Source organism: Glandiceps talaboti, chromosome 5 (genome assembly GCF_964340395.1).
Source record: "Glandiceps talaboti chromosome 5, keGlaTala1.1, whole genome shotgun sequence".
Lineage (NCBI taxonomy): Eukaryota > Metazoa > Hemichordata > Enteropneusta > Spengelidae > Glandiceps > Glandiceps talaboti.
The window spans coordinates 8665565-8693240 of NC_135553.1; the positions used below are offsets into that span (position 1 = coordinate 8665565).

A 27676-nucleotide genomic window follows, 5' to 3' on the forward strand; every position below is an offset into this window, starting at 1 on the left:
CCTTTGACCCAGTCTTTACATTCTACTTCAATACACATCCATACTTCAACACCAGAGGGCGCACTTCTCAAAGGTTTACACACTCGTTCCCCAGCAAATAACACACTCACACTGCAAATGCATCATATATATATATAGTGAAATATTTAGATTTTTATTTTTACAACACAAAATTTTCATAGTGGCATGATTGAAACAAACATTATAAAAACTAATCCAAAACACACAAAGAAATATAATAAACCCTGAAAACATTTACACTGAATCAAAATCAACTTTGCAGTCAATCCTTTAATACATATATTCCATCTCTTGAAAATTAACACAATTGGCAGAATTCAAGCTTTCTCTCCATAAGCACTTCAAAATCTTTTTTGGTCAAAATGATTGTACATTTCAGTGCCGTGTATTAAGTTAAATCATAGGTGTCCAGTAACAGCACCAATGTTCGGTAGTGCAATTGCCACCGCTGAAATCTTATGCATCACATTGTCTTGAATAAACATTTTAACTCTTCTTTCATGCAAAAACAAAGCTTGTACCTACTGTTGTTTGCTTGACACACTTTTGTGATGACCGAAAAAATCAGTGTTAGGAAATTTTACAGTTGCTGATAGCACTCAAGTCGCCATTGCTGAGATGAGATGCATCACATTGTCTTAAAATACATCGTAACTGCCATTCATGCATGATGTGAATCAAAGCTTATAACTACAGTTGTTTGCTTGATACACTTTTGTGATTTCAGAAATTCAGTGTTTGGAAAGTTCACCAGTTCCTGATAACACACTTCAGAGTGTGAATCACATAGCAGAGATATACGGTGTAATGTATTGTCTTGAAACTGCCTTTTTATGTAAGCACATGCTTATATCTATAGCTATGTGCTCGAGACACCTAAATCACAGGACTAGAAAATTTCCCCAGTGCTCAATAGACTCAATAGTAGATACAAAATCCACCCACCTGACAGGTGAGATAGATTCTCCTATACCTATAAAGTCTGATGTTTGTCATTTTGATATTAAATACAGTCTGTTTGGGTTTTGTGCTCAAGTCAAGTCAGGAAGATGAATCAACAAATTGCCTTGCACAAAATATTGAACAGAATACTCAATAATTAGGGACTTTATCACCTTGCTGAACTACAAGTTTGTAAGTGACATACCCTGAAACTGGAAAGAAACAATCACAGGACAACACTGTGTGTTGGATATTTCCTAATACTATGTAAAACATAACACCTATGGCTGGGGGGGCTGGGGGTTGAAACACCTTTCTTGAAATGAACAGTAGGGAAAGTAAAAACATGAACATTTTACAAAATGACACCATGCATGTTTACTGGCAAGAGTGAAAGTTAACTTGTAAATGATATTTTAACTCTCAAATCGGAATAATCATCTCAAAATGTCGCTAAACACGAAATGTATTGTGTAGGGCATAACAACATACAGAACTTGTGCTTTTATAGTTTTTTTTATTTATGAATATTGGATATCATATCCTAACCTAAGTCTTTTTTTTTGCATACTTTGTGATTTTTAAATTTCAGACAAGTATCAAGGCTGTCATCTGCTTATTATCAATCATCTAATACGGCCACTATACTCACACACAAGCTATTTCATTGTGGGAATCCAAAATAAAATAAATTAATCCAAGATTCGATATGCAAATTTCACGACACAAACATGTCGTTATTCTTAGATATTTTGCAAGTTGACATGTTTATCTTTCCCAAACCACTCATGAACTTAAACAATTTAACAAATGTAAAAGAAGCCTTCAATCCCAAGTTTTCTGATACCGATTATGCTGCAGAGTACTCAATATTTTACCCTACGCATGTTTCGTCAGTATCCATGGCAACAAAAGAAGGCAGTATGTGCTATAATGTACTTTTTGGCCTTAATACTGAAATCCTAATTATATAACTACTTTTCTTTATGTTTTGTTTTTGATTTCTTTTTTGTTTTCTTATGTTTATGTTTTCTTTTCTTCGCTTTGCTGCCGTCCTCTTCCTTGCCGGATATTTTTTTCTTCTTGTTCTTATGTTTTTTATGTTTTTTGTGTTTTTTGTGTTTCTTGTGACTTTTGTGAACAGGACTTTTACTTGGACTTCTGCTTTGGCTGTGACTATCACTAGAGCTACTACGACTTCTACTCCTACTCTTCTCACCCCCAGAATCACCAGCCACAGACTCATCTTCACTTTCCGACTCGCTGGACTCATTGTAATCAGGCTGAAAATTAGCTTCGTTTTGGTCCAAGTCAAGTTCACTTTTAGGGGAGTTTGACGCTGACAGTGCATTGCTGCTCCCCGACTCATAGTCTTCTTTGTCCCACTTAGACACAGGTACTGTTATGGTTATCATTTCTTCAGTTTTACCATCTGTGTTTTCTGCACCACTTGCCATGCCTTCTTTCTTGACTGTAACTTCACGGTTACCTTTCTGCTGGTTTGGCTCTTCCTTCACTGTAATAACTGATGATACTTTCTCTTTAAGTTTTTCCTCTGCTTTGATTATTTTACTTTCAACCATTCCAGGTCTTTTTTTCCTCACTGGACTACCACTTGATCCAGCACTGGAGTAGTCCACGACCTTGACTTTGGATTTCATTTCTGTCTTTATAGCTGATTCCACTTTCACGGGTGCAGTTTCAGTTTGAATGACAATTATATTGCTCCTGCTGGTGAGTTCTGTTTGTGGACTTTCAGTTTTCAACTGAACAGAGTCAATTTTTTCTGCCTTTATCTGAACAGGTTCTTTTTCAGCTTTATCGGCTTCCTCTTTTTTAACTGTAGTATCATCATTAATTTTATTTGCAACATCCCCTGTCTGATTCTCTTTTGTTTCTTCTGGGATATCTTTCATGTTTGGAGAAAACACATCACCTTTTGCCACTTTCACAACTGGTTCATCAATAGCATCACCAGCATCTGAAGATTTAGAGTGTTTTCTTTTCTTCTTTTCTTTTGATTTCTCCTTCTTTTTAGTTTTAGATTTCCTCTCTCCATCAGTGCCTGACTGTACAGCATCGCCTTCACCTTCTTGTATAGTACCATCTGCAGCCATATCAGTTGCTGTTTTCTTACCTTTATCCCCCGACTTTCTTTTCTTTTCTTTCTTTTTCTTTCTGTCTTTTTTAGGTGAAGCCTGTTCAGTTTGCTTGATTTCAGTTGTTCGGTTTTGTACCTTGGAAGACTTTGATTCTTTTTTAGTTGATGATGTAGTTCTTTCTGTTTTTCTAACATCTCTTGGCTTTTCTGTAGTTTGCGTTCTTCTGGGGTCAACATTACTTTTCTGTACATCCTTTCTAAGTTTTTCTTTACTTCTCTGCCTATCTCTATCTCTGTCTTTATTTTCTTTTCCGAGATTTCTCTCAGTGCTTGTTGATTTTGTTCTTTTCCTTGGTCTCTCAGTTTTGAGAGGAGACCCAGATCTTGGTGCGGGGCGTTTGAGGAGTCTGTCCCTAGAGTCTGGTCTGTCCCGGGTATCTGGTCGTAATCTGCTAGCTGCAGCTCTGGATGGAGGCATTGGTGGTGAAAGGCGACGTCGTTGAGGTGACCAACCTCTTTCATCTAGTAGTGCAGGAGGCGGTGTTCTGTATCTGCTATCGTAATGTCTGGACTCATACCTCAGATCAGCTCGTGGATCAGCTCGTGGGTCACCCCGTAGATCCGTTCTTGGATCTGAGCGAGGATCAGCTCGTGGATCTGAGCGAGGATCAGCTCGTGGATCTGAACGAGGCTCAGCCCTTGGATCAGACCGTGGATCATATCTGGGATCTGACCTTGGATCTGACCTAGGGTCATACCTTGGATCATAACGTGGATCATATCTTGGATCGTGTCTCTCATATCGATCATCATATCTGACATCATAGCGAGGAGGTGGTTCAAATCTATCATAGTATCTTGGATCATATTTAGGGCCATCATATCTTGCAGCATCATATCTGTAATCGTATGGTACAGGTTGATGTGATGGAGACCATCCTCTTCTTTGTCTGTAATAATGTGGAGGCGAGTTTGATCTTCGATTATATTGATACCGCGAAGCTCCATAAGGTGACCGTGAACGTGACCTTCGGTATGCTGGTGGTGGCGATCTTGAATACCTCCTCGCTGGTGACCATGATCTCTGTCTTGACCTTGATCTTTGTCGTGACCATGACCTTGATCTTGACCGTGGTCTGGATCTGTTCCTTGATCTTGATCTTGATCTCAACCGTGAACGAGACCTTGATCTGCTGAAATATTTTGGAGATTTGCTTCTGCTACGACCACTGAATGAGGTTGAGCGTGATCGTGGACGTGATCGAGAACGAGAACGAGAGCGTGCACGTGATCTTGAACGTGAACGATAACTTGATGAACTGGAGTAATATGATGACCCCGAATTTGATGAGGTAGAACGAGACCGAGACCGAGACCGAGACCGAGACCGCGACCTAGAACGAGAGGAGGAACTTTTACGAGTCAATTGTCGAAGTTTCTGATCACGTTTATATTCCATCAATTCTCTTTCAAAGTCATCCATAGGGTCTGGCTTCTTCTTAGGTTCAAGAATTCTGAAAACAAAAGGAAAATATGGTGATTATACAGTTGAATCTATGATTGTCATCCTTGACAGCAATTAGACTGACAGCAGCCATGGGGACAGAGACAACTACACTTGATTGTCACTGAGATTAATAACAATTCTTCATTTAGTTGTCAAAGTACCTTTTAAATAAAATCAATTAGACTACAAATGTATCACTTCATGGCAAATGGTAATGCTACAAATCTATGTAAATAATAAATGCCTTTTGTGCTAACAGCATTTATACATTGAATCAAGGCAGGGGGCATGTGGGCTTGGACACTGGGCTGCAACGAGCAGATTACCTAAACATGCTGCCAGTGACAATCACACTACATTGTAGTTAACCAAGTGGGTGGAAAACACTTAGCATGACAAACAGACTTTCTGAATCAATTTTAGTTTTAAACTTTTACTGCTATATTTCTGTCACTATCAAAAGAAAAGTTCATTCTATCAAGACTGACACCTACTGTTTCAATTTCTTTTGTTCCCTGTAGAATTCCTCTTCAGTAAGTGGTCTGTCACCAACGGGTCCAGGATAGACAGCTGGTGGTGGTGGTGGTGGTGGTGGTCCATGTGGAAAGTTCGGTAAAGGTGGTCCTGGTGGTCCAGGCATACCTGGCGGTCTCATTGGTCCACCAGGGGGACCAGGCATTGGTGGTCCAGGTTGATGCATTGGTGGTCTTGGCATAGGACCTGGATGTCTTACTGGAGGAGGTCCTCTGTAACCTGGAGGTGGTGGTCCTGGTGGTCTTGGTGGTGGTGGTTGTACACCTGGAGGTGGTGGCATTCCTGGTGGTGAGGTGATACCTGGTGGTGGAGGTGGCCCTCGCGGTCTTGGTCCTCCAGGTCCAGGACCAGGATGTCTGGGAGGTTGTGAATATCCTGGATGCTGTGGTGGAGGGGGACCATGCATACCAGGTGGTGGTGGAGGTCCTGTAGTACCTGGAGGCATGGGTCCTCTAGGTGGTGGGGGGCCTCCAGGTCCCATTCGAATAGGTGGACCGGTTTTAGAGGCTGGGCCTGGAACACCAATAGGAACATTCTTGTCTGATTGACAGACAAGGAAAAAAGATACATTACCACATTGTCCAGACCTTCTCACCCTCATGCAATAAAGGAGGGGCATTCAACATGCAGAACATTCCACGGGATTTCTACATTATTACATTCATGAAGTATAATTGAGAACTATCACAAAAGGTACATGTCACATGATTTCAAACATAACATATTACCATGCAAACTATACCTAAATCACAGTGGTTTATCATTCATGAAAATATTTTCACCACAACTACTCCACCCTAGCATTTTACTGATATTCTCTAATCACATGCACTCCAGTTATGATATGAATAAACATCACCACTGATCATGCTCAATACTTTATATTTTTCTCTCTGTTTATAGTCAACTTAAAAAGACACTAATTTTCACTTTACTTTGAAACTAAACACTGCACTTTTTCATTTACTTCAAATCAAAGACGAGATGGTATACCGGTAGTAGACAAAATGACTCATCACTTTTCAATTGCAATATATACTCACTTGGCAATGGTCTTGGTCCTCTCAGTTTAGCTGGAGCTAAATTCTGACTCACAATTGGAACGTTTGCCCTCTGAAAGCCCACAGGAAAGGGAAAATAGATTATTACTATGGCTATTTTATTAGTGACATACATTGCACTATGAAATACAGATTTTCCAGCCAAATGGTTTATATGTTACCTTCAATGAAACACAAAGAACTTGATGCACGTTGGTAGATCTTGTATATACCAGTTAATTGATAATCACATACATGTATTCTACCAGCAGAGATGATTAGTGTGTGTGTCACCTCTGTGTATGCATGATCTGCATAAATTTATCTTCCTAATTGGTCACAAATTTACTATTCTTGGTCTTCCTCAGAACTATGTTATTGAAAGATGCAATACAAATCTTACCATTCTGTACAATCACAGCCACACAGACACTGATTAATGTAGTTGGATCCTTTGCATAAACTATTTAGAATTCAAAAATCTAATAAAATAGTGTAACTTACAATAAGCAAGAGAGACACTAGATAAGTGAACAGTCATATTTTGTGACATCCTAAATGGTGAGAGGTGCTATATATAAAATCTCACACATCTACTTTCGATATATCACAATTATGACTCTTACCTGCATACTTGTATTGAATGGTACATTGACACTTAACGGCATTTCATCTTGTACAGGTGTACTTGGTCTGCCATCATCAGATGACTGTGGTGGTGGTGTTGGTAATTGAGAACTACCACCAAGAGTGTTATTTTGTGGTATTTGTATAGGAGGTGGATGAGGTTTACTCCTCATAGTACTGGGAGGTGGCGGTCTAACATGCATAGGTTCTGGGTGTCTTGTCATTTGTGGTGGTGGTGGTGGTGGTGGTGGTGGTGGCAGCTGCCTCCTTCTTACTTTGGTATATCCAGTTTCATTTTTGAAATTGGTCACTGCCTGAAAAGATCACGTATACATATACACTGTAGTTTTTAAGTCTTGATCAGTTAACAAACTGCCTTGTTTGCTTGGTGACTATCACATGAGTCATCAATAATAGTACACATACAGTCTACTTCGATTTATTGGTATCCTCCAAACAGCTTTTTGGTAAAAATCACAAATATGGCAAGGTTTGGAGGTAGTGGGTTATCTCCTGAAATGTATGATTACAACAATGCCATGCCCAGTCAATCATTATTAAATTTAAAGCTTCAAATACAACAGTTAATAGGTTTACCGTGAGAACAAATTTTCATAGACGCTGGGTTCACAAAGTTACTTTTTATGAAAATTTCTACTCTGAAAGTCAATGTCTTTTTTTCTGGAATTCACGTCAATTTTTTTTACTCTGAACATAAAGTTTCATTATTAAACTCATAGGGTTGTCGGTGGCTGAGTGGTTAAACCACTTGCCTCTTACCACTGCGGTCGGGGTTCGAACCCCATTCAGGGTTTGATTAAATTTACCACGCTGTAAGTAAGAAGAGTGTCGTTCAGTTTGACTCTACCGAACAACGCAGGTTTTCCCCGGGTACTCCGGTTTCCTCCTGCATTAACACTGAACCCATGAGGGATGGCCCTCACTGGACTTCTTGGGAGACAAGTGTTTATATGCTTAAAGAACTATCCAGTATAAATAAAGATTATTATTATTATTATTATTATCTGATTTACTGTGTACTGTGAACATTAAACATGTCATATTATGATTTAAATTATCACCACTGTCCAGGAACACCTGGGGTCTATGATTCGCTTGAAAATAATACCAGATTTATTTGAACTACAACAAGGAAATCATCATCTAGAAAATGGTAGTAAACCTAAGGATAGATTCTCATGCAAGGTCAAACTCAATAACAACATTCTGACACAAACGTATCTTCAGTGAGTTTACGAGAGATAATTTGTTACATCAAGACTTTAGAGTGTTTTCCTTGCATTTAAATATCACAATTTGTTCACATTCTTACCTGTCTTAGAAATTTATTTGCAATAAGTGAATCTGGGGAAACATCTGTCTCGTGGCATGAAGGACAAGTATGTTCTTCTGTTTCTAGAAGGGCATTTCTTATACCTGTAAATATAAAGAAATGAATCATAAAATAAACAGTGAAAAAATAAATGCGTAAATATGTAAGATATGTATAAAAACAAAATTTAGTAAATACTGTGGAACCTGTGAAAACACATTCAATACATATCCTTTGGATTGTTGAGATTGTTTTTATTTATTTATTTATTTATCTGTATGTTTGTTGTGCTTGTTTATTTCTTATATAGGGGTTGGGGTATTAACTTACAATCATCACAGTAGCTGTTCCCACAGCAAGGCACAACCACAGCATCTGTTAATAAGTCATTACAAATCTGACACTGTAGTTCTGTTGGTACTGCTGTTTCTTCAAGGAAAGCAGGCACTTGTGGTTTCATTTCTGGTATAAATGGTGGCTTCTCTTTCTTCCCTGTCCTGTATGCTTCACTGTAAAACCAAACACATACATCATCATTTACAGTTAACATGTGAAACTTTTCGGAGATTGATTCACATATTTCTGTCTTTGCAAAAATATGCACACTTATGCATCAAATATAGAAGAAGTATATTGTCCTCCAGAAGGTGTTAACATTGCATCAACCAGGTAAAAGGCAGAAACTAAGCATACTTGCGCATCAATTATACAAAATCTCAGACCACTAAAATTAGTCATCTGAGACAAAATGTAGGTACAGCATCGAGCCTAGATGGTGTTAACATTGTGCCAATGAGGTAACTGTCAAAATCTCTGCATACTTACGCATCAATTATAGGTACAGCATAGTGTCCAGATGGTGTTAACATTGCACCAGGTATAGAAGGATCATCAACGGTCTTCATAAAACTACGGGGGATACCAGTACTGGCTTTCATTTGTCGTACTTCAGTTCTACCATCCTGTAATTGCAATACACCAAAGTTTAAAACAGTATCACTGTAACCAGCCCTTACTACCTGTGATGTTGATACACTGTGTTTTGGTTAAAAAGACCACAGTTTTGGAGAGACTACTTAATGCATCTTAATTCTTTGGTATTGAAATATTTCTTTTTCTGTCAACAGGGATAAGAATTTTTCCATTTTTGTTAATTTATTTCATTATTTTTAAGCTGTTGTCTTTTTAGACAATAAATGTGGATAAGTTTATGTATATCTTTACACACATAAAAATACAATGCCTCAACTCAAAATCATTATTTCTCTTTTAATGAGGAGCACTGCTTTATAAGTTAATTTTGACTTGAATCTAGCTAATAGAGTACTCTTTTGGTTATTATTTCTAAATCAAACTTTCCTTCAGTATGCGGTGGACACTGACAGAAAAACTTGACGTGTGAGTGCAAGTGTGGCGTATGTAGGGTATTTGAACAAGTGTTTACAAGGTTCTCTGCACCCATACTTTCACTCACTGCACTCGTGAAAGTACAGCAGAAAACACTGCAAGCACAAGTGCAAATACCCATAAGTACCCACACTGGAACTCACATGGCATGGGGTTTTGTTATTATTACATGTTTATCTGAAACGCCAAATTTTCATAAATCATACAAATTATACAGCGCGATCCGATGATTTCATGTGTAGTGAACAATGGTGTACTCATTTGTATATCATTTGCATGCAGGTATGCAATGATGTTTTCGGCATTGCACTGCAGTGAAAATACCACTAGTATGTGCACACACCAGTGCATGTAATCTCAGGTACATAATTATGTAATAATAATACTTACTGCATTTGTTGGACAGTGCCTGATGTGATGACCTGGTTTGTGACACCGAAAACATAGATAGGAAGGTGGTGGAGGACCTGTTGAATACCGTGACTTTGGGTACCTGTAATAGTCAAGATTTCTACAACCCTTAACAAAAATTGTGGTATTACTATGATAATAAGTTTATTTCTGTGTACAAGCTAGACCTAAATTATGGTATTAAATACACTAGCTTGTCTGTGAGGCCATCAAAACATTGTAACAGCATTAATCAAAAGTTGCTAGTTTTATTGTGTAGCATCAGAAATAAGTACAGAAATTGCCTCAGTGGATGGCTAAATTTGACATTACAAGGATGCTTGGTAGATAGAAAGTGTAAGCATGAAATTACAGTAATTAATTCCTTTTACTTTCATAAACTGGTGGATATACTACAAAACAACTATGATTTATGGTATGTCATGTTTTTCATTAAAGCAATAAGTGTGACGGTTGATTAATTGCAAACAAAACTATGGTTATCAGTCTGACACACTTGTCATACCTTGCTAAATATTCTATTTATTTATTTGACTTTGGGATGTGACCTTGCAAGAGAAGGTCAAGGTAAGTGATCTCAATTTGCACAACAATCAGATACCGGTACACCATACTTTTACATTACATTGGTTATACTGTGTGTATATATTTTTTTCAATCAACTGCTTTCATTATTTTCTTAGTAAGCCGACATGTCATCGTAAACAGCACAATTACTAAATGCATACTTTCATTGCACCTACTATGACGTTTGACTCAAACAGGAGTATCTGACTAAATGCCAGTCTCAATGATCACACAGTGATAAAATGAAAACCTTTACACCTTCATCACATTTTAATTTTTGCAATGATGTCTACAAATGATTCAAGTTTAAAATTTGACATTAAAAATGTCAAGCAAGGTCATTCTCCGTATGTCATATACGTGAAGGTATGGAATGAGTCACATATATTTACTACAGAATTAACTTTAAATTTGACCTTGCCATTCAAGTCATTATTCCAATTCACAATATGACCTAATTTACAACATAAAGTTGATGAGCACACATCTTTTTCATAAATACCACATGGTTAATAAGAGATGTTTTGATCACTTCATTAAAAATACCTATCAACAATAATTTGAATATTTGATTGATCATATTTAACAAGCCCACGGTTTGTTCTTTTAGGAAGAACCCTAAAATATCTCTTTTCAGGAGAGCTTTCACCACGTATACATAATTGTACAGCGCCTCTGAACTTTACTTAGTATTGGATACTGGCACTTCATAAATGCCTTGATTGATTGATTGATTGATTGATATGCATGAAATGATGTCTGATGAGTCTTGATGGCCACAGCCAACAAGTAAGCCGGGCCACTGAACCATACTACAAGCAATTTAACTATATCTGGTGCCAGCTGTGGAAAATCACAATTTAACAACGTTATACAAGTACAACAATTTGAAAACTCTTCATTAGAAGAACATTTTTTGGACAGATTAACATGTACTGTGATCCATGATCTTCAGGCTTCTGAATCCTCCATCTTGTTTCAAGTTCTCTAATTTTTGTATGTATACTTACGTTGATGGATCATAATCTTTGCCAGACTGGGACATCATTGCTGTAATCTTGTCATCTTCTGAGGCAACAGCACTAACCAGATCTGCCGTCTGTAGAATAGAAAACATAGCACTGGATGCATATAGAGGGCCTAAAACCACACTATTGTCAAACAATCCAAGTAGTGTGTTTCAAACAATAACTTTGATTAACCAACAAGTCTGCCAAAATGTTTTGATCACTTCATTAAAACTTACTATCACCAATAATTTGAATTTTTGAATATTTAACAAGTCCATCAAATTGATTTGACCATTTCATTGAAACATCTATCAATCATGCGCTGATCATGTATGACTTCTCTTTACTATAAGTTCAAAGTCTTGTTTTCTTCTGTTTTATTGTAGCCCTTTCAATGGTGATCACCTCAGACTATATTTTCTATGTATTCCAGCAACACCTCGTTTGATAGCATATATAAGTGTATAAAGTGGTACACTTTCAAGAAACTTTGGGAGTAAGGTAAGAAAGAAATTTGAACAGTGAACATAAAACATTTGAAGCAGTGCATACAGTTTCTCTTTTTAGGTGTTTACATCTAGATGAATTGCACCAATGTAATCAAATTTTGAGTTTAGACAGTTTATATGTTGTTAATTTCACAAATTGCTAGATTTATGTGCCATCACGATCGGTTGCTTGCTAAGAACTGAAAATAACACCGTCTAATCTGATACCATGGAAACGGGCTAATTTTGTTCGGTTTCAAAATGGAAAGAGAAATGATACAGAAATCCCTTGGATTAACAAGTGTCATGTCGTCACGGAAACACAGGTACATGCAAGTAGACCAACAAATTTGTCACTTGAGGTGCTATTTGACCTTTCACCTTCAAGTGACAAATTCATCAGTCTTGTCTTCATTGCCTCTTCAGTAGGCATCTTGATCTTGTCTCCATAGCAACACAGGTATCATATTTCGAATACCCATCTGACATCAATAACTGCCTTGCACCAAGTCACACAATGTAAATATCACTTTTTTATTTGGTAACTTAGACAAAATATATTAAATCTATTTACAGATGAAATGGTTAAGAAAAATACAATACTTGCCAGTCTCTCTCAAAAGAAAATTTCATCAATGAATTGCCAAAGTTATCACATCTCAAAACTAATCTGACCAGGGTAAAAATGTTGAACTGTTTCACACAAAAATTTAAATTTACATTATAAAATGTACCACACAAAATCACTTATGGAAAAGTGAAAATAGAAAAAAAAGCCGACACCTTTCTACTTGTTTGACACCACTATACATTAGGGTAGTATGTTCCTTGGAAATATAAATCTTTCAAAAAACTTCTGCTATTCAAGAAAACAACTCATTCTCATGGAAATTTTCTTAACCAAGCTCAAAATTATATAAAAACTAACCCATTCTAGAATCCAAAATGGCTGCCAAATATGGTGTTACCCCTTTTGGGAAATAAATGATCATTGATATCCTTGAAAGGAAGAGTGGATCTAAAAATGTTGTTTCTTACTTTAAAATGACTAAGAACAAGATTTAAATATGGCAAACTTTCAAGAGAGTTGAATTTGTTGATTTTGAGGGAAATTTTCTCCAAGGTGCAGGCTACCTTAAAGTGCAACATGTTTGTAGTGACATCTCGAGTCCTCAGTGAGAACATATATACACATGCATCACCATATCTACATCTAGTGTATAACAACATTATGGCATAGTATATTCTCAAGTTCAATGACAATCAATACATAATCTTGAGACACTGTTATCAAAATCTATAGAATATCATTCTTCCCATTTCAAGCACATTTACTTTGTCTGACATTTTGCTGAACTGGATTCATGTAGTCTAGTTCCTGATGACCATATTCCAATTTTACACCATACGTTATCTTCACACTGATCAATGTTGTTACTCTAGGCATTAAATGTGGTTAAACGCCGTTCTGAGTGAAGCGCAAATGGCTCATGTTAGTAGTAATCCATCACAAAGTGACAGGCTGTCGTCATCACTCATTAATATTCATTTGTAAATATGTGAGACAACTCGTTGTCGGAGAGAAACCTAACTCCACCTCCAGTCTGTTGAACCTAAAATCACATGGGGATGTGACAATGTCATCATGTTTATATGAACGCTGTGGGAAAGAGGGGGGGGGGGGGGGAACAGAATTCTGTGCGAGAGTAATGACATTGACTAGACGTAATGTGTGAAGATAATGTAGTGTAAAATCGGAATACAGTCGTCAGGAACTAGACTAGGATTAATAATGCTACTTAAAATAATGAATTTATTTCCTCATCAATGTCAAAATATTTTGAAAATTAGTCACATTCATGAACCTGATTGACATAAGGTAACTGATATCTCTTAGACCCAACTTGTTCATTACAGGGAATTTGGTTGATTACAGAATGTATGCAATGTAACATGATAGTCCAACAATCTCTATAATATGCATCTGTCTCGTTAACATCATTTTCTCAGAATTGTAAAACAAGGAACTTAAAATGAAGGTATCATTACAAAGTCTAGACTTCTAGGTACCGTCTTCATCAGTATTATCCAAAAGAAGTCACGAATTCATTGCTGTAAATGTCCAATCCAAAAGCCACGGTAAGAAAATGTTCCTGATACAACATTCCCAACCCTATCCCCACTCCAGTTACATTGTAAATCAATTTTACTGTGTAAACATTGTCTTTTATGTGTTATATACAGTAATATCAAAAAACATCTATATTTGTATGTATGTGCACTTGTAATATACATTATATCATACATGTTTACATACTATGAACATCAAACAACAGTTTTGCTTCTACTTTCCAGGTATTTGTTGTAATTATAACTGCATAACAAGGAATATCTTGACAGTTTTCCAGCATTTCCGTGTACTGTGTAATATACTATTCCATGGAGGCCTATTCATCACATATGTAGGTCCTCCCCTAACAGTCACTACATATTCAATAACCCCATGCTTACTTCTTCTATATACTTGTGGTAATGGCCTTATATATATTTTGATACACAAGAGGTTGTATATTGATGGCACCATGACAGCACAAACATTTTTGGACAACAACAAAAGGAGATACAGGAAAATTCTTCAACTTCAAATGGTATTTTACAGGAAACAAACGTACATAACACAGAACAGTTACACAAAAGTGGCGAGGGAATGCAAAATCTTTTCAAATTCAAAGCAATGTTCTGAATGGCAAGAAGGTAAGTTGTGTAAAAATGTACAATGCTGATGTAAAATGTACATGTATAGCTACAATGTATATAAACTTGACCAGTAATTTCATCAGCAAACCATCTAAAACCTGGAATGTCATCATAGAACATACAATGTAAAGTCAACAAGTGATATAGGTTGTGTTACTGTTCAGTTTGCTATTCATTTCACTATAATATTCAGAATTTAGCGTTGTACATAAATAGCCTCTGCAGTAGCCTGGGTAGTCAGCCTGGCAAACATTCTCTCTACATAGCCAGTTGCAGATAATGAGTTGTAGCCAAAAATACTGAAATAGATAATGCTGAGTTCCCAAGCTGAGTGGTGAGACTGGTTGCCAGGTCAACCATCCAGACTTCTAGCGAGACTTACAAACATAATGCCCTGTCATCGTCTTCTAAGATCTATGTTACAGATCTAATAAACTGTGTTATAAACATGGTCTTTGAAAAGCAAGAATGTTTGATTTCAGTTACAAGGCCAAGGTCAATTTTACAATCCTAACTTGTGATACAAATATTTGAGTATATGCAGAATATATGGTAATTGAAAAGTCTTCTCAAATTATTGTACCACATTCACTAAATGGAAATGAAATAGAACATGACACACTTGCGATTACATTATAGCATATCTACAAGATAACAAGATTAAATGTCAAAGGTTTGATTAAAACATCAATAATTCAGTAACATAAACTCATTTTGTTTCCTCACTTTACATATTATAGTATGTAACAGTATATTATTATATAAAACTGAAATGCATTTGTCTTTGCTGAAACTAGTGATGCAGCAAAACATGCATGCAGTTGCAAACTTTGCTTATAGCTTGAGGTGCATTAAGTTGTACCACGATATTAGGTACCAGATGAACTGTACTGGTGTTTGGCCGTTGGTGTTTTCAAATAACACCATATCAATTGGTGAAGACAGAATATGCATAAAATACACACTGTAACATGTGAAACATCACTTCATGTGACTGAATCAGAATGGTCCTCATGTAAATGTACATAAAACTAAGAAAACAAAATAAGTCTTTCTCAGGTTGAAGATTTACACTTGTATGACATGTTTGGTGAAGAAAAAAAGTAAACTCAAACAAAAAACATGTATACCTAACTACATACTACTACTAGTATCATCTAGAATAATCAAGGAATACTGACTGCAATATTTTTTGTCATGCCTTGAACAGTTATCTTTGACAGTAGAATATGTTAGCATACCCAAAAGAATCAATCTGGCTACCATTGATGACTAACTGCCTGACTTAGTGCCTTGCTGTCTTCACTGGTTTTAAAGATGACATCACCTATGCCTTGTTGATTCTGCGAAGCTCTGATATCACTCAAATGGCATTAGTTCAATTTTTGCTTCAATCTAAAGCAGTGCAACCGGTCTTTATGTCAAAGCACCTTTTAATTACACTGATTAATTTTAACATCAGAGGCAGCCATGTTGGAAAAACAGTTGAAATGGATAGTATAAAAAGAACTCTATGATAGGTCAACCTAATGACAAATAATACCAGCTTGTACTGTTTGGGCGCATACTAATATATACAACTCTAAAAGAAGAGAGATCAAGGGATGATGACGAGAAAAGATGTTAGAATCCCTTGATTATTGAAGATGATGATAGCCATGGTAATATTTTCTTTCAATCATATCTCTATAAACAGTTCAAAACATCTCTAAAAAAAATATACAATATATATCAATTCTGGCATTCTGATCTGCACAATGTTATACAAGAAAAAAATGCAAAACTTACTGAACTGATACTATAGTGTGATACAGTGTACCTTTTAACACAGTTTTATACTAGTTGTACATGATATTTACTATCACCAGTGTTCTCCAACGGACATTTAAGCATGTCATTCAATAAAAGTAGGAAATCATATTTGCATTATAACAAAACACATCATTCATATGTAAATTTATCGTGATGCTTGGGTATGGTCCTGGGGAGAACCCCCGAGATTCATCATACAACTTACATTATATCAAATACATAACTTAAAAATATATTTTTCACTATATACATCGTATTAAGTACTTTAAACACAGCAAAGTTTTGAGATGTGATAAAATGGTCATGAAATTACTGAAATTTAAAAACTTTTATTTTAATATATACCTGACTGAGCTTTGCAAGTGACATGGAACGGTCTTCAATCTGCTTTATAGTTGATAAAAGAACATAATCATTAGTGTCAATGGATAAACAAAAGAATAGAGGGACAGCAAGTTATACAATGTGTTTGTTTGTTTGTATGTATGTATGTATGTATGTATGTATGTATGTATGTATGTATGTATGTATGTATGTATGTATGTGTGTGTGTATGTATGTATGTGAACCATGCAAAATCCATTCAGTGAGGAGTGTTTTCTACCAACATTTTTGTACACCTCTGTCTATACTGTCCCAGCACCATTTGTCAGATATTTAACCAGATATTGTGGGATGTGAAATGATGTACTAGATTAGACTCTACAGTTATGAAAGCAATAGTTCAACCTGAATTGGGTATAGTTGGGGGAGGGGGGGGGGGGGGGGGGGGGGTAGATTTCAGAAGTAAATTCTATCGAATGGTCTAATCAAGGGATGGGGGTTGTGGGTTGGCGAATAGATGTTACTGATAAGCCAATTTTATGGAATGGTATAAAATGGCAGGGTCTAAAAATTGCAATCAACAGTTGAATGTACATTTGTATGTCTGTAATGTCTTTATCAGTGAAAGTTTCAGTTTTAAGATTTGACTGGATCTCCAGTGGTCATGATAATTACTGTGGTGGTCACATTATGCTGGTCTTCTTGAACATTCAAACATTCATTTTTCTATCTTAAGATGTTACTTATGGCAAAAGTACAGCAGCACAAGTGAAGTCTATTTTATATGAATAAAAGCATCACAGTTTGAAATTAGAATGGTGGACATTAAATACAAGAATTATCATAAATTGTATAAGGTATATGCAATGGTCTACACAAATGCATTGTGTTATCTTTAAGTGAAGAATATCTTGGACTGAGAAATCTGTCTGTAGTGGACACCAACAGTGGGCCCGCTAAGTCTATTTGATATGCCATGATGCTCAACATTCATGAGTGCTTTTAACAATGTGCCGTTTTCTGCTGCACTTTCAACCATAGTGAACACTGCAAGCTGTTGAGTCAATACCCATGCAGTATGCCACTTTTGGGTGTTGAGTGAAGTTTTGTTAGGAAACCAACACAAGCATGTCATGATTTGCTGTACACTGAATTTTTATTTTATCAGCATGTTTGTTCTGTCTTGAAAATTGAGTGCATTTTAATATGCGGACACACAGTTTAACTATTTTTTCACGTTCTTTTCTTTTGCTACATTAAATTTTTATTTTATCTGTTATGTTCATGGTCTCGAAAATTGTGTATTTATACTGCAACAGTTATACACTTTTTTCATGTTCTCTCTCACAAAATGTACAAATGTGATTCCTTCTACCCGTATAACACATACACTACTTGCTACTTACGAAAATTAATCTGTCATTCCAGCACATTAAAAGCTATGAACTTTCAATGAAGCAATTAATTTTCATTTCAATTCAAACCAACAAGGATAATGTACATACTACAACTCAATAATGCTAATACATCATTGTTTGACTGTAAACATTTGTGCGAACACAATTCATCCAATTTTTTGGATGTATGCATCACTGGGGACGTGTCATAAACAGAGGACAAATGGGGCTTTTCTGTTCTCATTCCCTTTTAAAATAAGATAGTTATTCACAGTTCTAAATCTTTTTGTGTAGTGGTGACACGGTGTGCCTTCTAATAATAGCCAAATTTTGTTGTGAGTCAAAATGAGAAAAACTGGCATTGCTTGTGAGTCACCACATAGTAAGAAATAAATTTTGGTGCGTCACTAGAAATTGTGTACATCAGTGGCACGTCAAATTGGCTTTGAGGGCACACTGGAGACCTATAATAATTTGAATATGAAATGGCGTTCACAAAACATTTTCCCAATATGTTGCTTCTTTCAGCAACAAAATACTTGTGACCTAAGGGGTTTGACAAGAGATCCCCTAGGTTAAGGGCCTTTTCTTTGGCTGAACAAAGAAAAATACAATGTATTGGGAAACAATATCTAATTATGCCACAATATCATTCAGTGACATCATAATAAAAATACATGTGCATGTGTGTCACAGAGTATTACAACTTTTGAAGTGTAGGGCAGTTGTAGCCTTCGATCAGTAATTAGAGGGGGGGGGGGGGGGGGGGTCAGGCCCAGGCTGTTGCATAATATATGACCTGATTCTGTCGTGCTAAAAAAGTGGCCCTCCCTCCCCTTTAAAATATTGTTATTTACAATGGTTTTGATGCTGTTAGACATGAAAAAGGCCATTAATCCCAGAATCAATGGTTTAAAGGATGCAGTCCCACCGCTGCAACCACATTGAAAATTTCAAGGATATGGTTATTTCCCAACTACTACCACCAGAGTGAATTCACTGCATTAATCAATACCCGAGTTTTGATCTCAGTGGCTGAGCTGAAGGCAAGAAAATTAACTCCCAAACACTAGATGAGCACACTCCCGATATTGTCAGACCAAGGTCAGCATCTCTAGTATCTTACCCGACTTCCTATTTTACTCCTGCAATACCCACTGTGACTTCTCTCCTCACATCACACCTATGACAATTAATTCACTACATCGATGTCAGCAGCAATTTGATTGGCATGCTCTGAAATTACAGTACTTAACCCCAACACTACCTAACCCTAACCAATGTAGCAGCAGTGAGATACCAACTTCCAATAACGAGTTAAAGTAAAACTATGACCCTCCACTTATCCCATTTTCTAAAGTATGGTCCTCCCCCTAGAACCGATTTGTAAAAAGTAACCAATCCCCTAATCCCCCCCCCCCCCCCAAACATATACAAGTACAGCAGGGAAACATAACGCTAATGAGAACAGAATCATGTGACAAAATTAGTCCAAGGAAATCATGATTGATTCATATATGAGAAACTTGATTTGATCTTGAAGTCAAATGGGATGATGTTCCTCTAACACAATTAATCCAATAACAGGAATTCCTGCACATTGACACATCAAATAGAAGATTTTCGAGTTCACCTTCAGGCAAGGATGCCAATATGAACTTGGAAATCTACCAATTGGGTGGAATTGGTGTATTATGAATGGAAGTTCAATGTTGTCGTAGCAAGTTGAAGCAAACATTTCTGCAGACACACACATTGTGGTTGAAACAATATGAATATGGCAAAAAAATGACAATTTCATTTGATGTTTAACTCTTCAACATATCGTGTTGTTTGCCTCATTGACATGCTGTGTATCTTTAGTGTTTGAGAGGGGGAATACATATTGCTATAACCTCAAATGGTGCAAAGTTTTGCATCATTTGTTACATGCAAACTATGGTATTCTTGTGTTTGATCAAGAATGGGTTATGGCCAGGCCGGCTCTAGACAACCCACTGCAAATATGGGCTTCTGATTGGTTATGTGGGTCATCAAGCCACATCATGATTTGCAGCAGCAATGGAACAACAACTACAAATTTCATGGGGTGGGTTGATTGTGATCATGAAATTATGACACAACCCCATGATGCGCGAGTGCAAGTTTGGCATACTCGGACGAGTGGTTGCAGTGTTCTCTACGGTTATACTTTCACTAGCATAGCGAGTGAAAGTGCAGGAGAAAACACTGCAACTACAAGTACCCACAAATACCCACACTGGCATTAATGTGGCACTGGGTTGTCACACTACATAGGTTTATCCGAAACAACAATTTCTGTAAAAAATGACATTTGGTGATTGCCCGCTTTCACGTAGAACGAATGCTCATGTCTTCATTTGCATGCAGGCAATAATATTTTCGGTATTGCACTGCAGTGCAAATACCACTAGTATGTGCGCGCACCAGTACATATGTAATAAAGAAGAGTGACATTTTTCACACATGGAAAAAGAAAGACTGGAATTCTAACCAGGACAAGGGTAATATAAATGTACGCTTTATTTCAATGATGTTGTTTTTCATCTGTTTTTAAGTTGATCATATTTTTACATATGAATGTTTCTTACAATTTATGAACAATGATATGAATACTTCAAACTTTACGTCATATGCAAGCCAAGTTGACTGCACTCAAACAAAATACATCATGTATATGGGATTTTACACCATGGTTGTCCTACATAAACATCAACATTTGCCTAGGCCATTTGTTTTAAATGCCTGACATATAAATCAAAATGTTTAGTCACTGTTACTCTCTGATTCTTCATAATTAATTATGCTTGCAAATTTGCCTAATTATATTATTGCCAAATATTTTTCTTAATCCAGCAGCATTTCAAAAATGCTCCTGACCATTAAGATTTGTCATTGACACAGCCTCGTCAGTCACACCTACTAGTATTTTCCTTGTCTGGACAAAGAACAATTTTGGGAACTATCGTCTATAACACATTTGCATTTGCATTTGTCAATTCTCAGTTTGTCTCCAATGTACATAGTAGTTACAAATGTCTCCATACCTGCTGATGAAATAACATTTTATCATATACCAATAATCACGACCGTATGTATTGCTATGGAGAAATCGCGAGCTCTACCCGGGTAATAATTTTCAGTATCACGGATTGGCACACTTTGCCATAATAAGGTCAGTTGTGGGAATTTTGAAAAAATTTCTTTCCTGTTGCTATTTGTAAACGAATGAGCGAACTACAAAACTTGTTTGTCATCATGGCAGAAGCCGATGATATTCAACAGTGGCTTCAGGAAATTCCTTTAAACAGTATTCTATTTAGCATTAGTGCGAAACTACTGATAAGGAAATTTTGGATTCAATGAGCAATGCATGTACAGCTTGTGAAACCAAATGGAGACAGTAGCCAGTCCTCTCGTATGATTATGAAGAACTGTATAAAGCTCACTGTATATAATTTTCTGAAATGCTGTGTTTGTGTATTTCTTGCGACTTGAATGATGCATATAGCATGTGTGAATGCAGGGAGCTAAAGATTATGAATGTACAGAAATGAGGTCACATCAATCTGCCTGGCCATACATATGATGTGGCTTTGGCTTACATCAAGACTTACATGTGGCCTTGGCTTACAAAATACATCGAGACAAACAAAAGGCCATTTATTTTCAGTATACTGTCCCTTTATACAACCTTGGTTACAAAACCCATATTTGGGCCATAAAGATTAATATTTGCTTGATTTCTAAATTTGTTGACAGAAATCCAGACAAACCAGTAGCCAGTTTCTATGAATTATATTAGAGTAACTAGATATATAAACCATATAAAATGTCATATCCATAGTAATACAAATTTTATGTTTATTTATCACTCATTTTTGCTGTGACTAGCCTCAAACCCAGTGTATAATATAACGTACTACACAAAGCATGGATCCATGCTAGGTAACCTGGTATCGTAAATTAACATATACGGTTTCATTTATGCTATACCTATAAAAGTGGCACAAGCTGAGTTTGTAAGTACTTTTCCACCCCTGTGGTTTACCAAAATCAATTAAATAAATAATTATTAAAGTTGGTAATAATCGGGGTTCGTTTGTCATTTTAATATACGTCATTGATAATGAACAGCATTCCTAAATATCAGATTTGAGTTTTGCCAAAAGGTGAAGTATGCTGCAGTTGGTAGAATACTGTAATATGTACATGCACCTTTCACTATGCAGCAAAAGATTACCCACAAGAACCTGTGAACTCAGCTTATGTCCATTTACGTAACCCCTTTCAATGTCATACTGGTGTATACACTATCACAGGCCCTATGGCTACACAAGTCTGTTCACTATCAAAACAGAACTAACAAACTTTTGAAGACTCACTTCACTAATATAATCTTGGACAGACTTCAGGCAAAGCATCATTATTAAGGGGCTTTGGATTTTCAAATTAATTATTCTTGGTTGCGAGTCATGTTTGTGGCAATGCTCATAAATACAGTTGTGCTCAAGGAAATTCCATCAAACATGCAAATAGCAGTAGCAAAACTGTAATTAAATTAGAAAGTATACACACTGCTTTGCAATATTTGTTAATTAATATAAATGCATGATACACAAACGAAATTGATTTCTGACACTTCAAAAATGTAGTAATATGCAAGTATAACCTTCCAGATCAAGTATAAGACTTATTTTCACTTCCGTTTGTCTGTGGTTAGTACAAACATGTATGTATAATATAATTTGTCACCTCAAAACTTGTGACGGAAGACACAAGTCTAATAAATATGCCTTCAGAATTGAGCTGCTGTGGCATTTGGTCATAACTGCATTCAATGGGGTTTAATTAATGTGCAGTACCATTCTTAAAGTAATCAAAATTGACAAAAACAAATTACAACCAATCAGTAATTTTCCATTTCACTGATAAGGTTCAATGACAAAGAACAAAAACTAGCAATATGAAATATCAGATTTAGTTTTGCACTTCATGTTTAGGAAGTTATTTGTATTTCGTCTTTGTTTCTACTCTGGAACTAGCAAAGGTTTTGGCAGAAGAAATTAACAGCCTTGTTAATAACCCATTTTCCACTAGCATTCAACATTTGTATAGAACAGAAAACTTATTGCTGAAAACACACTCGTAAAAATCCTGGCAAGTGTATGTCATTTCTAATTCAGACAACTGAATAAAGAGAACCACACATTTGAGCAAATTTCATCATGAATATGTACGTCACAAATCAAAACACGATTTTAGAAATCGTAATAAAAATAACCTATGAAATTATACAACTAAAAAGCTAGATTGTAATGACAACAGTTCCCAGCGGTAAAGTGAAGACCAAAATTAAAAAGATTAGGATAGCATACTCTAATACACTCATCTTTAATATGACGATTCAACTACTGTTATTTGTCTTGTCGTGTGGAAGTCTTTCTCTAGGGATTACAGTATTTGTATGTGCTCATGTACAAAGATGTTCATACACATTATGTGTAAGTGTTCATGTACAAAGACATTCATACACACTACAGCATAGTTCTTGTTATCTCCAGCATCATGTCATAACAACAACTAGGATGTCTAAAAAGTATGATAAATTTACATGAAAGCAATCTGAATAAAACGCTCACTGGAAATATAAAAAAAATTGTACATGTAGGTCACACATATAGAAAAAAATTTCTTTGAATGAAGTATTTTCAACAAAAAAGTGTTAAAATACAGTTTACCAAGACTACCTTTGTCCAAAGAAATATGCAACATTCACATCCACCACATCAATTTAGTTACATGGTAAATACTGAAATACTTTTGTGACAAGACATACAAGGGCAAATTCACAGCACACTAGAAAGACAACAGTACAATACAAATGTATATGGAGCTATTCAAATTTCTCACAATCTATACAACGTGAGCACAGCACCTGTTAATAGACTATATGACTGGTGAGATCAAACTGAAAAACTGATTGAGTGGTTTGTAGGTCAACTCTACGCATGTGTGCTTACAAGCATACTGAATGGATTTTGCATTTGAGCATTTAAATACCCTGGTTCACCTTGAAAAGCAGTACAATGTTTTTGTTTGTTGTGTGTAAGTACATTGTATGAATAGAAACACACAGATGAGGATTCTCAGAATCCTTTCAATGCTTTATTTACTTTTCAAAAGAGGAAGAAAAGTCACACTCTGGAACTCTTTGTTATAAAAATACGAAGAAAAAAAATAAGACTTAAAATTCATGTTATAAATAAATATGTATATCTGCATGAAAATCTTTTTTTAACTTGTGTAATAAATACTCTGGTATAAAAATAAAATTATGTATTGCTAGTCTCTTGATTTCAAAATGTATAGAAATATCCTTTGAATATAACATTGATTTCACAGCATCTTATGGAAAACCTTATGACATATGAATTGATACAGTCCATCAACAAGGTCATAGGTTACCACAGACTTGTATTGCACATTCTAAATTTATTTCATTCTGTATGAACACTGTAATCTTTTTCAGGTACACTGCACTGCAATATAAATGTGTTCAATTCTTTCCACTTTCCAACACACATAGATGGTATTTTGCAAATACCACATCCTTTTAATGATCATACGAACAAGTTTCATGAAGTACTTAATATAGCGCATGCAACTTGACAAAATCGCAGGAGGGAAATTACTTTTAATCTGTGCAAGACATGGCACAATTTACCTGAACTCAGTTTAGTACTGAAAGATCATTCTACACACCCACTTTTTAACATTAATAAACATAAAGGCTTACTCTAGACCGTAACTTAATACTATCATCAATGATACTCTTACATACTGGTTTGTGATCTGGTAAACCGTTCGCATCTGTTGGCTCCCTGTAATAAAACAGAATGAGAAATATCACATTAGTTCAACTGTGGATGAAGTATTATCTAGGCAACCATCTCTTCCTTTGAAAATATGAAAGTAAACACAAAAGAACATGGAACTGGCTATGCCAACTATGGATAAACAAGTTGTCTTACACGCATGTAAATATATTTTCTACCTTAGTTACCAAGGTCATAAAAATTTGTATTTGTTTCAATAGACAGAATTTCCTCCACAGTCAATCCACCCTATGTAAAAATAGTGTTGGTTTTTGCAGGCTAGGAAATGGTAACCAGGTAACACTTTCCAGTTTCACAAGTATTCTAATAGGTTCTCCTGTTATATTTACATTTTCGAAGCATATACCTGCACCTCACTTCATGTTAATTTCTCCTACTTTACTACCATTGGTCTGTAAGTTTAGCACAGAGTAAATTATAATATTCTTGACTTACACTCGAATATTGGCTCTCACACCACCCAAGGGTATCCTCTTAACGATGACCGATTCATTTTTTTGAATGAGATGTGATTCATCCTTGTATTCTACAGGATAAATTAAAAAAAATATGGTCAGATTATTTCACTGCATATTTATGATCTTTTTTTACATGCACATATATTAGCTACATCAGTATATGGGATTCAATAACTATTTAGTGGTGATCAACAACTTAACAATGCAACATATATCACTTTAACAAAAACTCAAACATGTAACTTTCAGATAAGCCTTTACCGTGTGTTTTACAGTACTGTTATCATGAACAATGACATGAATTCATGAACAATGAACAATGACATGAATTCCTGTTTTGCACTAAAAGACATGAAGGCACTTTCCACTAATGGTTTCCTAGTTGGAGACATACAACCCTAAATCCTGTCATGGCCACAGTTTTTTACATGGCCTTGACCAAAATATGTCCTCAAAATTGTTAAAATTGGCCATATGGCTGAGAAATAGGTATTCAATTTGGATCTTTCATCAATAAAACAACTTTACAATCTGAAACCCCACAGAGAAGTCTGTATTTATAACTCAACAAACTGCAAAAATAAGTTTGTTGTGCATACAGGAAGCAAGTGATTTGTAATCAAGGTCTTATACAATTATTTATTTGCAGTTATTGAGTTACAAACAGATTTGGTCCAAGTTGTTTCACATTCTGTACATAGAAAAATAAAGTACAGTTCTATTAATCAAAAATCCACAATTAATACCAATTGTTCATACATATAACCACCTTGTTATAGCATTGCATCACAATCAGTCCACTCCAGACCAGACATGACTATCTCTAACCAATGAAATACAAATCAGTTTTGCAGAGTCATGTCTGGCATATCCTATGTGCTTTTGAGTTCTTACCTTCCCCACTTTGGGCATTTGTTATCTGCAAATCGAATTCTGCAGACTTTCCTATCTTCTTCTGGATGCTGATGGCCTTCTTCAGATCAGCTAGTGATATGTGAAGTCCATCGAATGTTACTGTGTCGTAATCTACACTACTCTTGAATTTGTAGTGAACAGAAGACATGGCGGCCCTTTATTAGCCCCGCACAAAGAAAGCGTCTACGTCGGCTAATTCAAATAAATATAAAAGTTGCACTTATATGGTTTCGTCAGATTTTATGACTGGCAAAAACAGGCTCCATTTACATTAAATGTACTTTGAAGCTATATCTGGAAACAAAATTCAAAATGCAGAAGTAAACATCTGAGTTGAGACTGGAACAGCCGGTACCAAACGCCGTTTGAAAATTGATGGCGTTGAGGGCCAGTAATGTGCCAGTATGTTTGAAGTCGTTGGTATATACAATACTTCTCCTTCTCCAAAAATATACTGAGATAGTGGTACAATTCAAGTCTTATGCAACGAAATGAAGTTCTTAATGAACTTCTAGTCTTGTATGTGGGAATGTTGTCTCCGAACTTCAAAAAGATTTCGCAGAGTCCGTTGACGAATCCAGGGTATAACTTTCGTCAGATTTTGCGTTATATTACACTGTTTGAATCGGCGTAAATTCCTTGTAATCAAACTCAGGTATCTTCATACCAATGGTCCAAGCAAACGACAATATGTTGTACGCTCGTCGAGGAACAATATATATTTACTTTTTACATTTCGTCGAGCGATTGTTCAGTCCAAAACATGGACGACGCAATAAGTTAGACAGGAAGTGTGGGGTTTCTTATGATGAAAATCGTGGTCTGGGTCAAACTATTCTTTGAATGGGTATGGCAAAGTCAGAATCGGTATAGTTACTTGAAACAAATATGTAATCTTTTGTTCGAATTCATTACACAATACAATTCACCACCTTAGTTTTCATACTATTGATATATTAATAGTCCAATTAAATAATTTAACGATTCATAATAGGGAAATATAGACCCATCCTGCCTACCATTAATTAGTTTATGCGAGAAAAGGTCATCGGTGGTCACACTGCTGAGCAAGCGAAAAATGAAATCTCGTGATGTTTTACGTTGT

At 36.0% G+C, this 27676-nt stretch overlaps 1 protein-coding gene across 1 annotated transcript; it reads right to left on the reverse strand.

Moving 5' to 3' along the window:
• Positions 1–1044: 1044 nt before the first annotated feature.
• On the reverse strand, positions 1045–27336 carry LOC144435576 (uncharacterized). Its single transcript, XM_078124161.1, has 15 exons — positions 26551–27336; positions 25634–25724; positions 25144–25183; positions 16903–16941; positions 11501–11589; positions 9903–10005; positions 8931–9067; positions 8436–8614; positions 8106–8209; positions 6772–7086; positions 6149–6218; positions 5066–5645; positions 5003–5018; positions 3811–4559; positions 1045–3642 (listed from the first exon to the last, which is right to left on the reverse strand). Exons 1-15 carry the CDS (start codon positions 26717–26719, stop codon positions 1938–1940), a joined length of 4386 nt encoding a protein of 1461 aa, XP_077980287.1. The 5' UTR covers positions 26720–27336; the 3' UTR covers positions 1045–1937.
• Positions 27337–27676: the final 340 nt, after the last annotated feature.